The following is a 19,341-nucleotide window of genomic DNA, read 5'->3' as shown; positions in this document are numbered from 1 at the left end:
CAACCCAAACATCCATCAACTGTAAACGGATAATCACAGTGTGGTACAACCATACAGTGGAACGAAGAGGAACAGGATGGTGACACGTGGGGCAGCCTGGACGAACTTGAGAGTGATTCCATTTACATGAAATGTCCAGAAAACACACGTTTAAAGAGACATAAAGCAGAGCAGTGGTTGTCTGGAGCTGGGTGTGGGAGGAGAGATTAACTGCAAATTTGGTGATTGTTGCACAATTCTAAAAATTTACTGAAAATCACTGAATTGTCCCTTGTAGTAAGTGAATTTTATGGTATACAAAATATATCTCGATAAAGCTGTGAAACAGTTAATAAGAAATCTCAAACAGTTACCTAATTTAGTCTTTCTGTGGATTAAATGTACCCCATGCAGTCCTCAGTCTCTTACTGGCTCCTTTTTCTTATTTGGCTCCTTTCCATGTTTTGGTCTCTAATTTTGTTCTAGATGCTTTCTTTTGATGATTTATCCACTCCCGTCAACTGTCCGTGGCGTCAACTATCACCTCACACCTTAAAGTCTCTATATCTCCAACCCAAATCTACTTCCCGAATTCCAGATTGGCACTATTTCTAGCACCTGTTGGACCTGTACATTCCACAGGAACCTCACATTGTCGTTCAAGATGGTCCTCATTCTCTTCACCTCCCTTCACCATCAACCCTGCATTCCCTTTTACAAAATACGTGAATTCTTCTTCCAGTCTCTAGACTGAAGTACAAAATCTTCCTAACACTAATAAAATTTTGCCAGACCAGAAATATATATTTTTTAATTTATTGAACTTTAAAGTTTTTAACCAATAAGTAAGGCTGTGTGCCCCTTGGTTTGTGTCTTCTTAATAACAACAGTAGTTATTGAGCCGATACTCGATACTCTCGCATACTGTGTGCAGTGCTGTCTCCCTCACTCTCTCAGCCCTAGACATAGTGGGGAATAAAATAATTTCCCTGTGGCCTGGAGTGGACAGTTCAGTGAGGAAGACGAACTATTAAGGAAATAAATGAGAGATGATGAACTCTTACCTCCAATCTTACCAAGACACTCAGGACATTACATCCTGGAATAGACAATACAGCACACGTCTTTGAAATTTGGATGAAATCACAGATTAACATAGGATTAGGGTGTCGGTATTAATCTCAGAAAATGTTTGCAATTTGACTGTTGAAAGTGACACGTTTTAATGTTTAAACGTTCATTGTCTAGATAACTAATTAGATTGAGCATTTTTTCCTGTTTGTGGGTCTTTTTAATTCCCTTTTCCATGAATTACCTTTTCGTACCCTTTCTGATTTTTCTATGCCCTGTCTACTGTCTTTTCTCCTTAATTCTCAGGAGCGCTTGACTGCATTGTGGTCAGAGGCCAGGCATGGGCGGGATCAGGACCAGGTTGGGGAGGAGTCAAGGCCGGGGTCAGGGCAGGATCAGGGCCAGGTGCGGCCCAGGTCAGGGTGGGGTGAGGACAGGGTCAGGGCCTGGGGTGAGGGCTGGGTCAGAGGCCAGCGGGGCTGGGGGTCAGGGTGGGGTCGGGGCCGAGTCACTGCTGTGCTGGGGCGGGGGCGGGGCGGGGCGGGGCAAGTCCAGGCAGGATGGGCGGAGGTCAGAATGGGGTCAGGGCTGGGCTGGGGCGGGGTCAGGGCCCAGGGTCAGGGGGTCATGGCAGGGTCAGCGCCCTTGGCGATGGGCGCGGCAGCGCGGAGTCCCCGAGGACGAGGCCTGCTCTGGCTGCTGCTGCTGCTGCCCGCGGCCGCCCCCGAGCCGCCGGGGTCCCCGCCCTCCGCGCCGACCCCCGAGGCGCAGCGGTTGGCCCCTGGAGCCGCAGGTGGGGGGGGGCCGGGGGCGCGGGGCGCGACGGCGACACGGCGACAGCATAGGGCTGCGGCTGGGGCCCGGGCCTGGGGCCCGGGGTCGCTGAGCCTCGTCTTCTTTCCGTGCCCCCCAACCAGCAGCCCAGAGACCACCCCCACACGGCCGGGCCGTTGGGGGCCCAGGCGGGGCTGGGCGAGGACAGCACCAGGGGTGCTGAATGAGCGGCCCTGAGTGCGGCCCGGGCCTCACTTCCCTCCCTGAGCCCCGGGAGCACAGGCCGGGCACCGGGATGCCCCTCAGGGGCTTGGACACACGCTGCCGCCCAGGCGTGAGCCAGAACCGGGGCTGGCTTCATAGCCCTCTACCTGCCCTTAGAACCCGAGAGTCCTGAGTCAGAGCGTGGTCACTTTCCCAGGTCTCACAGCACCACAGACTCCGCCTGCAGTCTCCCTCCCTGAGATGCCGGGGTGACACGGAGGGCACAGGCACTTAGGGGCCATGATCTTGAGCCAGGGACACTGGTACCCAGAGACCTGCCCCTCTTTGACAGGCCAGGCCAGGTGGGCGTGAGGGTGCCCTGGTTGAGGGAAAGGTCTGTGGCCGGCAGCCCTCAGCCGCTCAGGGGTGCCAGCTCCCTGGAGATGCTCTGGAGCTGCTGTGGGCACCTTGGTCCGCCTGGACTCGCCTTGCCCCTCCCACCAGAGCCCTGGGGCCCCATTCCCACAGGGCTTGCTGGGCTGTGTTCTGCTGTCCAGTCCTCAGCGACCAGTGACAGCAGTGTCGGAGCAGCCCTGTCATTTTGGCCAGCCCACTTGACCCTTGGCCTTGGTTTTCCATGTGTGGAGTGGTTGGGACCTCCCTGGTAATGGCATTTGGGGTGCCAGCAGTGCCTCCGTCACAGGCGGGGGGATCTCCACAGTGTGCGGGCGGCCCAAGGTGACAGGGAAGATCTATGGCGGCCAGGACGTGGTGGCTGGCCAGTGGCCGTGGCAGGCCAGCCTGCGGTACCAGGGCTCGCACATCTGCGGAGGTGCCCTCATCGACTCCCACTGGCTGCTTTCCACTGCCCACTGCTTTGTCAAGTGAGTCCACCTTCCTGGGGTGCCAGCAGAGGGGCTCGAGGGGAGGGGGACACGGGGGAAGAGGAGGACAGGGTGATGGGCGTCCCACGCCGGCTCCTCTGAGCTTTGGTCTGGGGAAGTCTGTGACCTCCAAAAACTGCCTTGACCTTTGTCCCCTCCACCTGGATTGTCCTCCCCCTCACCTCCCCGGATCCTCCTCATCCTGCATCCTCAGCCCCTGGGCCTGTGCCCTAGCACAGACGTGCCCCAGGAGATGGGCAGTGTCTGTGCTGAGCGCCATGCGGTGTGGACCAGCCTCAAGCCACAGCTTCTCCTCAATGTCACCGCATTCCTGGGCGTCAGACTCCAGGTGGGGACCTGGGACTGCATGTACCGCCAGCAGCCGGGCGAGTCTCCTCATCACTTCTGCAAAACCACGTGCCCAGGAAGAGTGGTGGTGTCAGGCTGGGTGGGTGGGGGGTCCCTGACCTTGGAGAGTGGCATGGCCACTCAGGAGGCCAACTCGGCTGGCCCTCCTGGGCCTGGCCCAGCACCCGGCTTCTGAATGGAGAGGAGGGTCCTGAGGGAGCAGGGGTGTCACACCCTGGTCAGTGAGCGGGAGCTCGGGCACTGACTGGCTCTGAGAGCCCAGAGCCCTGTCGGCACCTTCCTGTCCACGCTCCACGTGAGACCCTCTGCAGCATCAAGGTGGCAAGACCCCGTCCCGAGTGTCTCGCCCACTGTGGATGAGAAGAGCAGACCCCATGGGAGAGGGAGGCAGTCGGGAGCGGGTGGGACGGGTTTGGGCACAGAGAGCGAGAGGGAGGGCTTTCCGGGGGTGAGGCATGCGAACGAGGCCCAGAAGGTGGGCGCTTCTGGTCCATCACTTGTGTTCAGGGAGCAAGGTGAGGTGCCACTTCTGCACTCGCTTGTTCATTTAACAAATCTTTTGTGAGTGCTTGTAACCAAGTGGGCAAGCAGCCCTTGGGCAGGAAGGTGTTTAAGGAAAGGAGGGGCAAGAGAGGTGTTGGGGCCATAAGGTGGGTTGTGGGAGCCCTGGGAGGGTCAGCTGAGAGCTAGGATTGAGCCAGGCTCCGCTGGTGCAGGCGGAAGGCCTCGATGTGATGGTCCCACAAAGACCTTCCAGCACTAGGATTCAGTGCTTCTCCGATTCTAGGGTGTGATGGAGAAGCCATATGTCCTGAGGTTGGGAGTAGAATATCAATCAGCCTCGAGAAAGAAGGCCTCCTGCCAGTTAGAAAAGGAGACTAAAGCTGCCCAGCATCATGTGGGGTGGGGGGTCCGGGGGGTGTGGGCAGCTAAATGAGGATGCTGGGGGAGAGAGCTGGCCCATGCTCAGAGATGACAGTGACAATGCGCCCTTCCTCCTCCAGCAAATCCCGGGCGCCAGAGGACTACCAGGTTCTGCTGGGAAGCACCCAGCTGTACCAGCAAACCCAGCACACCCGGAAGGTGTCTGTGAGCCGGATTATCGTGCACCCAGACTTTGAGAAGTTTCACCCCTTCGGGAGTGACATAGCCATGTTGCAGCTGCTCCTGCCTGTGAACTTCACTTCCTCCATTGCCCCCGTCTGCCTCCCAGCCCCTGGCATGCAGCTGCCCAGTCGCTCATCCTGCTGGATAACTGGCTGGGGGATGCTCAGTGAAGACAGTGAGGGGGTGTGGGAGAGGCAGCGGTTGAGGGCAGGGACAGGGAGGAGAGGGGAGGCGAGGGGAGGGAAGTAGGGGTGTGCGGCCCAGCCTGAGGGGTCCCCAGGCAAAGAGGCCAATGGACTGTGGCCCTCTGGGCCTCATTTGCAGAGGATGGACCATTCTAGTTCTAGTTCTGAAAAGTGTGTGATTCTAAAGCTTCAGAGTTCCCGGAGTCTAAAGCTCTGAATCCTGAGAATCTTTGACTTCTGGAATCAAGAATCTGGGCTGGTGGAGTCCTCCTGGTTCCTGACTCTGAGGTTTTAACCAGCCACAGGTCTCGGATGACTTGATCCAGCTCTAAGGCCATGCTTGGGGCCTGGCCCATTCAGGCCACCGCTCTGATTTCCCGTTGTTGTAGAAGGCACTCGGGAAAAGTGGAAAGACAACACGTTTATGGCTTCTCACCTCTGAGCCTGCAGGATCCAGTTAGAATGGTCCCGACTTCAGAGTGTTTCACGTCTCTGAACCTGTTTGCTCTTCCCCTGACCCAGGCTGACTGCCTACTTCATAGGCTTATTACATGAACTGAATCACACAGGAAAAAGTCTGTTTTTCAGATTGAAAGAGGAGAAATGTAGGCAAAGACTGATGAAGAAGAGTCTTTACTAGAGAATGGAGTGTTTCTGGTCTAGAGAAATGCTTATGGCATAAAGTTAGGGGAAAAAAGCATACTTATTTATAGGGTCGTAATTTGGTACGGTGTTTCTCAGCAGAGGTGCTCCAGGCTTTCTGGACAGACTGTGTCTTCACTGGGTGAGATGTGCCAGCTTCCCTGGCCCTTGCCTGCTAAGTGGCAGGAGCTCTCCCTAGCTGTAGGACAGCCAGGCCCCCAGCGTTCTCTCTCTGTCACACACACACACAGAGACTCACATGTACACACACACACACAAACTGGCTCTTCCTCGAGGGCGGGGACCACGTCTTGCTTGTTGTAACATCCCAATCTGTGCCATGGGGCTGGCACCTGTAGGTACTGCCCTGCTGCCCCCTGGTCCAATGGTCCATCATTTCCTGACTGCCTCCAGACGGCCCCGCACCATGTGCTCCGCTTCAGTCTCCGCACAGCCGAGTGTTTGCTTCAAAGCCTGAGTCACCCCACTTCCCTGCTCAGTACCCTCTGTGCCTTCTCATCTGAGCTTAGAAAAGGGTCCCGCCTCCCCACCTTAGCTCTCAGGCCGTGTGTGATGTCGGCCCCCATCCGCCTCCGCCTCATCTCCTACTGCATCCCTCACACACGCCATCCCAGCCACCAGGCCTCCTTCCTGCCTTGAGCATGCCAGGCTGTCCTCGCCCCAGCCTTTTCCTCCGCTGTCTTCCCTGCCCCGCTGTCCTCCCCGCTCCTCTCTACATGACTCATTTCTGCTTTACCTCTGCAGCTCAGCTCCTCCCCAGAGGAGGTTTACTTGACCGTGTGAGCTAAAGGAGGCAGCCCCTCCCATCACATCTCCCTGTCTTGTTGCCTCCAGTCCACACACGAGATCTAAAATAATTCTATTTACTTACTGCATTTACCCATCTCCCAAACTGAAAATGTTCCCCTGTGTCATTAGAGTCTACAAGATACTTCACACGAGGACAGAGAAAGAGATGGGTGCTTGGCTGTGAGGATGGATGGGGAGGGGTAGGTGGGAGGATGTGTGGGTGGAAGGGAAGATGGATGGTGAGTGGGTGGGTGGATATATTGACAGATGGAGGGGAGGATGGCTGGGTGAATGATGAAGAGATGGATGGAGGAATTGTGGACAGAAGGATGGGAGAAAGCATGACAAAGAATGGAGAATGGATGGGATGGTCGGTGGACGGTTGCTAAGCCAGTGAACGGCGTGTGTGGGTGCGATTTGCCTTGCTTTGTGGAACGGAGAGGTGTGGTTTCTGGCTACGAGAGAGGTGGAAGGAATAGGATGAGTTTGTGAAAAAGTCTGAGAACTAGGAGAGGAGCTTTTTAGGGGCAGGAGGAAGACTGTTGAAAGCTCAGCTGTGCTGAGAAAGCCCCTGTTTGGGGCAGCGGTGAGCAGCACGGCGCGTGGCGGGAGTGCAGGTAGCCGGGGGTCCTCAGCTGGGCTGCAGACCCTTCACGGTCTCCCCCCTCCTTGCAGCGCCTCTGCGGTGGCCCTTCCATCTCCAGGAGGGTAAGGTGGGCCTCATCGAGAACAAGTTCTGTAATATCTTATATGGACAAAGACTGGACAAAGGCGAGGCCCCCCCAGTGCATGACGAGATGCTGTGTGCCGGGGACTTCTCGACAGGAACGGCCATCTGCCGGGTGAGTGAGCCCTTTCTGTTCTCCCCTTGCCTCCTCTCAGGGCCTCAATTTCCCCAGTGGTGGGGCCTGTATCACCTCTGCTCTCTTTGTGGAGACCCCTGGGCTTCCCCTTGCCTCCCTCTGTGTGTCTCTATCCCATAGCAGAGTCCTCCAGCCAGCCCTGCCTAAGCCCAGGCCGCACAAGGGTATCTGCTGGCAGGACCTCAAACAGCCTCTATTTCTGAGGCGTATTTTAAACTTTTTTTGAAGTATAACACACATGTGTACGTACAAAGGAGTACAACATCCCTCAGTGGATAGTTGGATGGATTTTCACATAGTGACGCGTGTGACCAGCTCCCTGGATGCTCCACCCACGTCCCCTTCCTGCGTCTGTCTCTGACACCCAAGGGGAAACACAGCTTCACTTTTAACACCAGAGACCAGATTCTGAATTTTCCATAAGTGGAGTTTATTTCCAGTTGACAGTCTGTCGCATCTCAACGTCGTGTTGTGAGATTCCTCCCTCCTGTCACACGTGGGTGCGGTTCGCTCATTCCCACTGCCCTGTAGGGCTCAACGGTGTGAACTGAATTCTGTGGGCAGTTCTGTGCTTGACAGATAGTTTAGTAGTTTCCAAGGTTTTCATTTCATTTCATTTCTAAGTACTTCCTATATTTCTTATTCTGTTTCACAGCAGGCGGTGAGTAGAATTGTTAGATTAAAGGTGTGTGGGTGTTTGTTAGGTTAAGAGGTCTGGACGTTCAGCTTTGGCAGCTGTTACGGCGTCTCCAGGGGCGCCCTGGTCCCTCCACAGTGGGGGAGTGTATTTCTCAGCAACACTTGGCCCTTTCCATCTTTTCTCGTTTTGGTGGATGTGTAGTGATATCTTATTATGGTTTTAATTTGCATTTTCCTGATGACTAATTAAGTTAAATATATTTCTATATGTTTATTGTCGTTGGATATCTTCTTCTGTAAAGTTTCCCTTCAGGTTTTCCCCCCTCATTTTTCTGTTGGGCTGTCTGGCCTTTTCCTTTAGGAGCTCTTGGTATGTTTGTCTATTTCTGTGTATTGCGGATGAGTCCACTGTTGGACACGTGGGTTGTGAAGGTCTCTTTCTGCTCCCTGTGATGCCCATGTTCTAGGTGGGGAGCAGGCCCGGAGGAGGAGGAAAGTGGCTGTCCTGAGGGGAGGGCCGTGCGCTGCCGTGGTGCCCACGTGGCCTCAGGGCCCAGCCTCCGGAGCTGGCATCCCTGCGTAGACAGGCATGGAGTCGAGGGGAGGGTGTTAGGGCTCTGGAGTCAGAGACACTGCTCTGCCACGTGTCCCTGCCTGGTGACCTCGGGGAGTCCCTTCCACCTTCCGAGCCCGTGTCTTCATTCACAGTGTGGGTTTCTGAGCCTCCTTCATGGGATTGTTGAAAGGATGGTGTAGTGGGTTGAATAGTGTCCCCCAAATTCCTGTCCATTTGGAACCTCAGAATGTGACTTTACTTGCAGATGTGGTTAGTTAAGAATCTTGAGATGAGACCGTTCAGGATTTCGGGTGGACCCTAAATCCAGTGACTGATGTTCTTGTAGGAAGAAGGAGGGACACAGAGACAGTTGATTTCAGACTTCTGGCCTCCAGAACTGTGAGGAATAAGTTTCTGGGGTTTTTTTGTTTTTTTTTTTCACTTTTTATTGAGATTACAATAGTTTACAACCTTGTGAAATTTCAGTTGTGCATTATTATTTGTCGGTCATGTTGTAAGTGCACCACTTCACCCCTTGTGCACACTCCCCACCCTCCTTTCCCCTGGTAGCCACTAATCTGTTCTCTTTGTCCACGTGTTTAACTTCCACACTAGCGGAGTCGTACAGAGACGGTCTTTCTCTATCTGGCTTATTTCACTTTCTGCTGTTTTTAAGCCACTCAGTTGGCGGTTACGTGCTATGGCAGCCCCAGGAAAGGCACAGGGGACTGATGGGCTGCGCCTGGCCTGTGGGCAGGGCTCATGGCGGCCGTTTTCGCGACTGCCCATGACTGAGCCAGAGGGAGGAAGCCGGCCACCTGCCATCCTGGTAGGAGGTAGCCCCAGGTTTCTTGGTTCCCGTCCATAGCCAAGGGTATGGACCCTCAGCTGTCTGGCTTGGCTCATCCTCCCCACAGAGGCAGCTGCACCCAGAGGTGGAGCAAGGGGCTCAGCCCCTGAGTCCCCATCCGGGTGTCACCCTAGATTTGCCTTCCAGCCTTGTCCGCCTTCTCCTGCAGAGGCCATGCGCGTGGCGCTCAGGGCCAGCACCCTTTGTCTGCCTACCTGCTGGACATCCACGGTGCCCCTTGACCCCGCTCCTCCTCTAGTTTCTCCCCCGGCTGAGGACACCTCTGGGCTGGACTCCTCGGGGTCCCAGCAGATGACCCCCTCCTCCCTTAGCCTTTCGGTCACCACAGCCTGTCGGTGAGATGCCATCTGGATTCAGCTTCTGCCACGTTCCCTGCTCTGGCCCTCCCCCTGCCCCCGGGGCGCTCTTCTCTCTCCTGAAGTGCCCCTCCCCCTGCACGGGCACCCAGGAACAGCTCCGAGGGGACGCGGGCTCAGGGGGACTCAGCACTCAGACTGTGGGGCATAACAGATCTGGGCGCAACAGACCTGGTCCAGTCTGGAATCTGCCTTTACTGGCGTGTGACCTTAGCTCGGCCTCCTCACCCATGCTCTGGGGTGGCCGGCAGCCCCCTGTCCTCGGGTGCCTGGCAGTTAGCAGGCGCTTGGCGCTGTTGGCTTTCCTCCCCTGCTGGCTGCCCCTCTCTGGGCGGTGGTGGTTCTCCGGCTCCCATCTCAGACCTGTCCTCAGCTGACGCTGCACCCGGCACACGCACACAGGTGGCTGCTGTGTCTCTACAGTCGTGCAAACCTCAGCTCACTTTGCACGGGATGCGTCAGCGTTGGGGTTTCCTCTGCCTCTGAGAGCTCCCCAGGGGCCAGGAGCTGTTGGAGCCCTCCCCATCTCCCCAGACTGGCCCAGAATCCAGCGTGATACTGGAAACCACATGGCCAGTCTGCGTGAATCGCTGAGGCCCGAGTGGACAGGGACTACTGCCCGGACAGGGACCAGGCCTTGCCCTGCCTTGAACAGCTGGCGGTGGGTACACTGTGGAGAGGGCCAAGCTCAAGAGGTGGGGACCACCGAGGGGAAGAGCTGAGATGACGATGGTGCATTCCCACTATCCCAGAAGACCCTGTGTATGACAAATCACCTCAAACCGAGTGGCTAAAACAGCAGAAATCTATTATCTTACTTTCTGGAGTTCCAAAGTGTAAAACTGAAGTGTAGGCAGGGCCGGTTCCTTCTGGAGGCTCCAGGGGAGCATGTTTCTGTGCCTTTTCCAGCTTCTAGAGGCCGCCCGCATTCCTTGGCTTGTGGCCCCTTCCTCGGTCCTCAAAAGTGCATCACTCCAGCCTCTGCTTCTGTTGTCACATCTCCTCTGACTCTCACCTCCCGCCTCCCTCTTTCCTCATGTGGACCCTGTGACTACATTGGGCCCCCAGATAATCTTCCTATTTCAAGATCCTCAACTCAACCACAGCTGCAAAGTCCCTGTGGCCACATGAAGTAGCACAGTCACAGCTTCCAGGGAGGAGGATGTGCATCTCTGGGGGTCACGTTTTGGCAGCCACACCGTGTCCCCTTCTCTCTCCTCCAAGCCGCCACTTCCCCCAGGACTCCCTGTCAGCTGGAGGTCTCGCTTCTTATTTCACTGAGAACACCCCAGCAGTCAGACCAGAGCCCGCCCATCCGCCCAGCCCTCTGTCCCCACCCTGCACCGTCCATCTCTCCTGAGCCCTGCGGCTGCAGCCATCCCGCCACCACTCCTGGAGTCCAGGGGGCCCACAGGCCCTCCTGCCCCCGTCTCGTCTCTCCCTGTCGTCTCCAGATAAACGTACCGCAGCAGCCCTCCACCCCCACCCCCAGACTCCTCCTGACAGCACCGAGTCTCTTTAACCCGCTTCACCCAGGTGTGTCCCCACCGTGCCACCACAGCCATGTGCCCAACGTCCCCAGCAGCCTCGGTCTTGCCAGACCACAGGTGGACCTAAATCCTCCTCTCACTCAGCACATCAGCAGGTCTCACTCCCGTTTCCTGGGTGGCAGGACTCACCAGCCGCCTGGCTCTGCTCCCACTCCCCTCCCTTCCACCTCTGAAAGCTGGGGGTCCCAGGGCTCCCTGCTCAGCCTGTCCTTCCCCTCTCTGTGCCTTGTCCCAGTTGGTGAGAGGAGCTCAGATTCAACAGGTCCGGTTGGCTCCTCCTTCAAAATATTATCCCAAATCTATTTCTCACTGCCCTCACCCCTCCCCATCAATAGTCTCTCCCCTTCTCTCCGGGAGTCACCTCCCCACTGGTCCCTTCTCCACAGGCACCAGCTGATTCTCCATGGGGCAGACCCGGCCCGGCCCTCAGGCCTGCCCCAGTCCTGTCTGCCCCTGCTCCCCACAGCCCTGCTGCCCTCCTCCCACCCACCTGAAGCTGGCGCACGGGTCGCCTTCCTCTGCTCCCTGCACTCCTGTGTGGAGTCTCAGCTCGGGAAAGCTTTCTGCTGCCACCCATGGGATGCCCTCCCCGCCCCGTCCGGTCCCTTCCATGGCTTGGTTCCGCGTGCCACATCTGACCACGGCTTGTTGGCGGCTTACAGAAGCACCCCGGGGCAGGGACCCGTCCTCGCAGCCCTGTGTTCCCAAGAGCGGAGGGGGCCCTGGCCGCCCCCTGCGCGCTGGGCGGTGGGGGAGGAGGGACAGGCGGCCGTGGCCCTGCTCCCTGCCGCGCGCGATGAGACCCTCCATGGGCTGATGGAACGAGCGGATTTCCAGCTGGATGGTCCTGCCCTGACTGCGTTCAGGGCTCAGCAACTCCCGGCCGCTCCCCGGGGACCGCGCTGCTCCCCCCGCAGTGTGGGCCTGGGCTGGGCGCTTTCTGAAGACGCTCCACCGTAAGCTGAGAGGAAGCAAGGGCCTAAATGAATGAAGAAGGAGGGGACCCAGCTGGGGACCGCTGCTGACCCCAGCGCCGCGGGGGCTGCGGGGTCTTCGGCAGGCCGGCTCCGCCCGCAGTCCAGCCCCCCAGGCCCTGTTTGGGGAGCTGTCCCCTCTGGGCCTTGCGCAGTGCCTTGTCTCGGGCCGCCAGGGACGGTGGTGGGGTGCACGTGTTGATGGACGCCGATCCGTGCTTGTCCTGAGGGTCACTTGGGAGCCCCTTGAAGCACGATTTGTGGCGTCGATGGTGGGTCCGCGGTGGTCGCTGGTGTGGGACCGTCCCCACGGCCTCGACAGCGGGACACAGGAGCCCCGCCTGCCCCCGGTGTCCGCACGGCCACCGCCCGCCCTGACTCCCTCTCTTCCCCAGGGCGACTCCGGGGGGCCGCTGGTCTGCGACCTCCCTGATGCCTGGGTTCTGGTGGGGCTGGCCAGCTGGGGCCTGGACTGCTGGCACCCCGTCTACCCCAGCGTCTTCACCAGCGTCGCCCACTTCGCCAGCTGGATCGCCGACACCCAGAGACGCACCCCGCCCCCGGACCGATCACTGACCCCTCCGCCGACCCCGCTTCCGCGCCAGCCCTTGCGGGCGGCTGGCCCCCCCGGGCCCCGCGCAGCGCCCCGGCCACCGCGCGCCTGGCTCCCGCTGCTGTTCGCACTTGGGGCCCCGAGGCTGGCCCCGCAGTGACCTGCCCGACCCCTCTGCCCCTGCTTTCTGCCGCAGGCCCCAGGCTCCTCTCTAGAACCTTCCACGCCTCCCCTCTCCCAGCCCCACCACTCTCAGCGTCCCTTCTTCTTGGCTTTCCTCTCCATCAGCTACTACCCCCAAAACCAGCCTGGAAAAACAAAATAAAGCAAATAAAAGACTCATCCTGCTCCTGTCTCGGGGTCCCACTGCCCCTCCTGCTCCTCAGCATCCATCCCTTCCCTGAGATCAATCGTCTGGCTCCCTGGAGGAGGAAACACAACCTGGTGGGGAGACTGTCCAGGGAGGAAGGCGGGAGTGGGGGACACTGAGGGAGCAGGGCCACCAGCTGGGGAAAGAGTAGGGTGTCTTCCCTTCTAGACTCTGCTCCCACTGTGGGAGCATGCAGGCCTTCAGGGGAAGTGTATCAGTCAGCTCCAGCTGCATAACAGCCACAGCAGATGGAGCACTGTAAACAACAAGGGTTCACCCCCTCCCAGTCCTGGGGCTGAAAGTCCAAGATCAAGGTGTGGGCAGGGCTGGCTTCTCCTGAGGCCCCTCTCCAGGGCATGTAGGTGGTTGTCTCCTCCCTGTGTCCTCACATGGTCGTCCCTCTGTGCATGTCTGTGTCCAATTTCCCCTCTTTATAAGGACACCAGTAACACTGGATTAGGGCCCACCCTAATGACCCCATTTTACCGTAATTGTCTCTTTAATCCCTCCTCCAAATACAGTCACATTCGGAGGGACTAGGGGTTAGGACTTCAACATACGACTTTTGGGGGAATGCAATTCAGCCCATGGTAGGAAGTAAGACATTCACCAGGTGTGAAAGTGCAGGGGAGCAGGGGTCACCCCCAAAGTAGAGAAACATCACTCCAGGGTTTGGAGGAGGGAGGACCGACTCCCAGTGGAGATGGAGGGAAGTCCCAGAATGGGGGCAGTGGAGCTGGACTGGGGCGCATGACCCTGGTCGTGAGGAAGGGGTCCTGGCCTGCAGCATAGAGGGCTCTCGGATGAGGGGGTCTGAGAAAGGGAGTCAGAGGCAGACAGAGGGGGCCGCACGCCAGGCGGAGGGCCTAGCTTCAGGCCAGCAGTCTTCAGACGTCTGCTCCTGGAGTCAGCTCCCAGCACTCCTCCCGACCTCCGTGGCCCCACTCTCCCCAGTCTGAAGGGCCCTGTTCTCTTCCCACCTCCCTGGGCCACAGCCCCACGTGAAATGGTACCCTGCTGTCCAAGGCCCTCTAGCAGCCTGCCCCGAGGTGCCCATGCACCTCCAGCAGTTGGAACCTGGTGTCACCTTTTCTGCTTAGCTGACCCAAGACTTAGTGGCTGGACAGTCAGCCTCGAATCAATGTCCTAGGTTGTCCTTCCTGCCAATCCACCTGACATAGGGTCCTTGTGCAGCCAGCAGGACCCCAGCAGACTCACAATGCACCCACCCCAGCCTTCAGACACAGAATAAGATGGGAAAGCTCCCATTTAGCGCATGTCCAGAAGGGACCAGATGCCATTCAAAGCATTCAGTGCAAATTCTTCCCAATCCTGGCATTGCCCAAATATCCTGGGACAGCAGGTGGGTGCAAAGGGAGTCACATGCCTGTTGACACCAGGATCTCACTGGCTTTGGCCAACAACACACAAGAACTCCCTTCCCAGGGTAGTCTTGGGAGGCCTCAGGAAGTGTCTTCCCAGTGTTCATACCTGTACGGGCATTGCTGGCAGTCCCCGCCTCTGGCCGTCCGTCTGGCTGGAGCTCCACCAGTGAGATACCACTGTGCACCCACCACATTGTCTGCCCTGAAGAGCTCAGCAGTGTCTGGAAGGGGGAAGATGACCTTCCCCTCCGTTGGTGGGAAACTCAGTTGTGGGGCCTCAGGCCCCTGGATGTCAGTGAGTGACTGAAACAGCATGTGGTTCACACACCTTCTACACGAGGCCGGGGAGCTTGGGCAGTTCAGTCGGAGTATTAGCCACTCCTCTGGCCCTAAACTCTGATTCTTCTCCCAACCGCAGCAGCCTCAGGCTGGCCGTGCCCTAGGGGCCTGGCCTCTATACACCCTAAACCTGGAGTCAGGTGATTCCCTGCCCCTCCTGGATCTTCTCAGACCTCTGAACAAGGGATCCCAATACACACCTCATCCACAAGACCGACGGAATCTCAGCTCCAGCCCAGCCAGTTTTCCCATAACCTGAAGCCAGCTTAGTGCTCAGTATTATTATCCTGGTTTAGTCTCGTTTTAAAGATAAGCTGAAGCCTAGCAGGTTCAAAAGCTTTTCAGAGATGACATGGGCAGCACATAGGGGAACAGGAATTCAAACCTACATCTCTCTTGGGAGAGCTCGAACCCCTTGTTCTTCCCACTCCTGCAGGCTGTGCCCAGAGGCCTGTTATCCTGCCCCACGTTCCTCAGACAGCTGGGAAAGGCTTACTCTGAGCTGCCCCAAGAGTGAGCCCCAGAAACCCACTCCCAAATAGAGAGACTGAGGTAGGGGTGGAGGGAAAGGGCCGATCAGAGAACACAAGGAGCCAGTGAGCCTGGGAGCAGGGCCTGGAGGGGCGCTGGAGTCACCAGCTGGGAGAGGGACTTGAAAGGTCTGAGATCAGGGACTCCCCGACCTCCCAAATGGGCACTGGCAATGGCTGCTGGCTCCCACTGGCGACGTCAACCCCAGACAAGCTATGGAGATGAGCAGAAACTCACAAGACTCAATTAGAGGCTTTCAGTTTTCAGTCTGGACTATAAGGAGCTTGGAAGTCATCACGCCCATTCTCAAAACAAGAAAAAAACTTAAAGTCAACAACTTTTCTAGACAGAGAATTCGCGTCACAGAGCAAACCGCTGCCCTGAATACGGGAGACAGGCAGATGCAGAGAATCACAGCTCACTGGAGTGAAGCCAGCTGCCAGAGCCAGTGCTGGTGCCGGAGGGCTTACGTCGTGATTGATGAAGCGCTGGAGGCTCAGTGTGGACGAGCTGGAGAGTTAAACCTCCAGGGTCCAGTCACAGGGGTCCCACACTTGCATCAGTTTTTCTTCCTGTAGCCTCATTAGGTTCTCAGAGTGTAGATCAGAGGAAGTCCCCTGTTGCTTCTTGTAGGAGGAGGGAGAACATAACCATTTCAAAATATGACCAGAGTCTTCTGTTCGACTTAGCAAAGACCTGCCCTCGAGGGAAATATGACCAGAGTATTCTGTTCGACTTAGCAAAGACCTGCCCTCGAGGGAAATATGACCAGAGTATTCTGTTCGACTTAGCAAAAACCTGCCCTCGAGGGAAATTATTTTACTGGAGCCTAATCTATTGTGTTTTTTAATAGCCTAACTGACTGGAGAGAAGGGAAATGCCCAGCTCCACCCCCTCTAGCCTTCCTGACCGCCTGAGGCGGGTACTGCAAAGTACTTGTGGAGGTCATAGCCCAGGGACACAGGCTCACTAAAATGCTAAGACCCGATCACAGACTGTAAAATATTTCCCACCCGCTCACACCTCACCACCACCTCACTAGGGTTCCTGTATAATAGGGGATTACAACTGAAGGAGATGCATGTCTCAGACGTTATTTAGGAAGAAGTCTCTAGGGAAGCCCAAAGACAACATGGGAGGGCAGGCAAAAACAAGGACATTAGAGAAAACTTTAGCCTCTGAAACCTACAGTTATGCCAAACAATAAACAGCCTAACTCCTAGCCAGATAAATATAAAATCTCACAAAAAGGCCTACGTACCTCAGTTTCTTTTACTCAGCACACCATGTCCAGCTTTCAGGAGAAAATTACAAGCCATAATAAAAGACAAAAATGCAATTTGAAGATAAAGCACAAGCATCAGAAGCAGCCTCAGTTATGGCACACATTTTGGAATATTCAAACCAAGAATCTAAAATAATTATAGTTAGTGTACTAAGAACTCTAATGGAAGAAGTGAACAACATGCAAGAGCAGATGAATAATAAGCAGAGAGATGGGAAATCTAAGAAAAGTTCAAAAGTAAATGCTAGAAATAAAATACACCATAACCAGAATAGAGAATGCCTCTGATGGACTCATCAGTAGACTGGACATACCGAGAAAAGAATCCGTGAGCTTGAGGACATGTCAATGGAAAGAAACTCAAGGTGAAATGCAATGAGAAAAAAGAATGAAAATGAGAAAATATTCAAGAATTGTGGGATAATTACAAGAGATGTATCTTGTGAGTCATGAGGATACCAGAAGGAGAAGAAAGAGAGAAAGGAACAGAAGAAATAGTTTAAGCAATAATTACTGAGAATTTTCCAAAACTAATGACAGCCACCAAACCACAGATTCAGAGAGCTCAGTGAACAACAAGAATGATAAATTCCAAAAAATCTACACCTAGACGTGTTATATTCATACTGCAGAAAATGAAAAATAGAAAATCTTGAAAGAAGCCAGAAGGAAAAGACGCCTTCCCTATAGAAGGGCAAGGGTAACAGCTACATTGGATTTCTCTTCAGAAACTCTGCAAGCAAACGTAGAGTGGAGTGAAATATTTAAAATGTCAAAAAAAAAAAAAAAAACAAAAAACAAAAAAAGAGCCACCAACCTAGAATTCTGTATCCAGCAAAATTATCCTTCAAAAGTGAAGGAGAAATAAAGACTCTCAAACAAACAAAATTTGATGATTTGTTGCCAGCAAACCTTGCAAGAGATATGAAAAGAAGTTCTAGAGAAGGAAAATGACATAGTTCAGAAATGCAGATCAGTATAAAGAAAGAAAGGGTGTAAGACAAGGAACATGTGAGGGTAAAATAAAAACTTTTCTTTTTCTTGTTCTTAATTGGTCTAACAAATAGCAATTTGTTCAAAATAATGACAACAACAATGTGGTCAGTGACTATAGCTTATGGATAAGTGAGATAAACGACACCATATTATAAGGAGCAGGAGGGAAGAATTGGGAGTACTCTGTTAGAAAGTACTTGCACTACCCATGAAGCGGTCCACTGTCACTTGAAAGTGGACGTGGATTAGTTGTAAATGTATAATGCAAACTCAACGGCATCCACTGAAAATGTGAAAAAAGAAGTATACTTGCAATATTAAGAGAGGAGAAAAAATAGAATCATATAAAATGCTCTATCAAAATCAGAGAAGGCATTTTTATGGCTTTTTTGTGGAAGACAAAAAAGAAACAAAGAACGGGGCAACAAATAGAAAATGGTAACAGATATGGTAGATGTTAATCCACCTACATTGATAATCCTGTAAATGTCAGTGGTCTAAGTGCGCTAATTAAGACAGAGGTTGTCAGAGTGGATAAAAAAACAAGACCCAACTATATGTTGTCTACAAGAAACAAACTTTAAATATAGACACACTCCCATTTCCAATCTGCACTGTGTTAGGCCCAACTCACTAAGACAGGGGTGGCTGCACCTCCAGCCTCCTTGGGCCAAGAAACACTGCAGAAGCATTAAGACAAAATTAGTTGAGATATATCACTTCTCACCAAGTGCATAGAGGAGTCAACTCACTTCTTGTCCCTTTTGTTTTTTGATTTGTTTAATTTTTTAATTTTGAAATAATTATAGATTCACAAGAAGTTGCAAAGATAGCCTAGAGAGAGCCTCTGTATCCTTCACCCAGGTTCCCACTGCACATACATCTTACATAATTAGAGGACAATATCAAAACCGGGAAACTGGCCTCAGCACAGTGTGTATGTGGAGTTCTGTGTCATTGCATCGTGTGTGAAGATTAGGGTAACCACCACTGCAGTCAAGATAGACTCCATCGCCACAAAGACCTTCATGCTGCCCCTTCACAGCCACTCCCGGCTCCTCCCCAACAGCATCCTAATCTCTGGAAACTGCTAATCTGTTCTCAAAATCAACAATTTTGTCATTTTGAAAATATTATATAAATTGAATCAGAAAGCATGTGACCTTTTGAGATTGGCTTTTTTCACTCAGCATAGTGCCTTTGAGATCTGTCCAAGTCATTGCTGTACCAATAGATGGTTCTTTTTTCTTGCTGAGTAATGTTCCTGGCATTGATGTACCACTGTGTTTGTTTTACCATTCACCTATTGGGATGAATTTTTATTGTTTCCAGTTTTTTACTATTACAAATAAAGCTGCTATAATCAATCATGTACAGATTTTTGTGTGGACATAAGTCTTCATTTTTTCTGGGATAAGTAACCAGGAATGCAATTGCTGTGTGATATGGTAAGTGTATATTTAGTTTTTTTAAGAAACAACTAAACTATTTTCCGGAGTGGTTGTATCACTTTACAATCCCGGTAGCAATACAATGAGAAATCCAGCTGCCTGGCATCCTGGCCGGCGTTTGGTGGTGTCATTAACTTTTATTTTAGCTCTTCTAACTGACATGTGGTAATTCTCGCTGTGTTCCTAACCTAAACTCCATTAATGGCTAGTGATGTCGAACATCTTTCTGTGGCTTATTTGCCAAACGTATGTCCTCTTTGGTGAAATATCTCTTCGTATCTTTTGCCCAGTTTCTAATTGAATTGTTCTAATTTTTGCTGTTGGGTTTTGACAATTCGTTATATACTCTAGATATGAGACTTTGTCAGATATGTAGTTTGCAAATAGTTTCTCCAAAACTGTAGCTTATTTTCATACTTAACAGGGTCTTGCATATAGGAAAATTTTTAATTTGATGGAGTCCAGTTTTCTCTGCTTTCTTTTATGGATGGTGCTTTTGCTGTCTTGTCTAAGAACTCCTCACCAAGCCCTAGGACCCAAAGATTTTCCCCTGGCTTATCTTGTAAAGGTTTCAAAGTTTTATGTTTTACATTGAAA

At 53.7% G+C, this 19,341-nt stretch overlaps 1 protein-coding gene across 1 annotated transcript; it reads left to right on the top strand.

Moving 5' to 3' along the window:
• Positions 1-1,651: 1,651 nt before the first annotated feature.
• On the top strand, positions 1,652-12,729 carry LOC111770229 (putative serine protease 47). Its single transcript, XM_023627583.2, has 6 exons — positions 1,652-1,843; positions 2,732-2,912; positions 3,127-3,261; positions 4,286-4,563; positions 6,701-6,867; positions 12,230-12,729. Exons 1-6 carry the CDS (start codon positions 1,678-1,680, stop codon positions 12,545-12,547), a joined length of 1,245 nt encoding a protein of 414 aa, XP_023483351.2. The 5' UTR covers positions 1,652-1,677; the 3' UTR covers positions 12,548-12,729.
• The last annotated feature ends 6,612 nt before the right edge of the window (positions 12,730-19,341 follow it).

Source organism: Equus caballus, chromosome 23 (genome assembly GCF_041296265.1).
Source record: "Equus caballus isolate H_3958 breed thoroughbred chromosome 23, TB-T2T, whole genome shotgun sequence".
Taxonomy (NCBI): domain Eukaryota; kingdom Metazoa; phylum Chordata; class Mammalia; order Perissodactyla; family Equidae; genus Equus; species Equus caballus.
The sequence above is the reverse complement of the archived record's forward strand: the minus strand, read 5'-3'. Positions and strand labels throughout refer to the sequence as shown.

What these genes read in the sequence shown, in the direction of transcription:
- LOC111770229 (XM_023627583.2), top strand. Translation starts at nt 1,678, where the DNA reads ATGGCAGGGTCAGCGCCCTTGGCGATGGGCGCGGCAGCGCGGAGTCCC. An exon ending in ACTGCCCACTGCTTTGTCAA is followed by an intron (nt 2,913 to 3,126) that starts GTGAGTCCACCT and finishes CTGCATCCTCAG; the next exon opens with CCCCTGGGCCTGTGCCCTAG. An exon ending in CAGGAACGGCCATCTGCCGG is followed by an intron (nt 6,868 to 12,229) that starts GTGAGTGAGCCC and finishes TCTCTTCCCCAG; the next exon opens with GGCGACTCCGGGGGGCCGCT.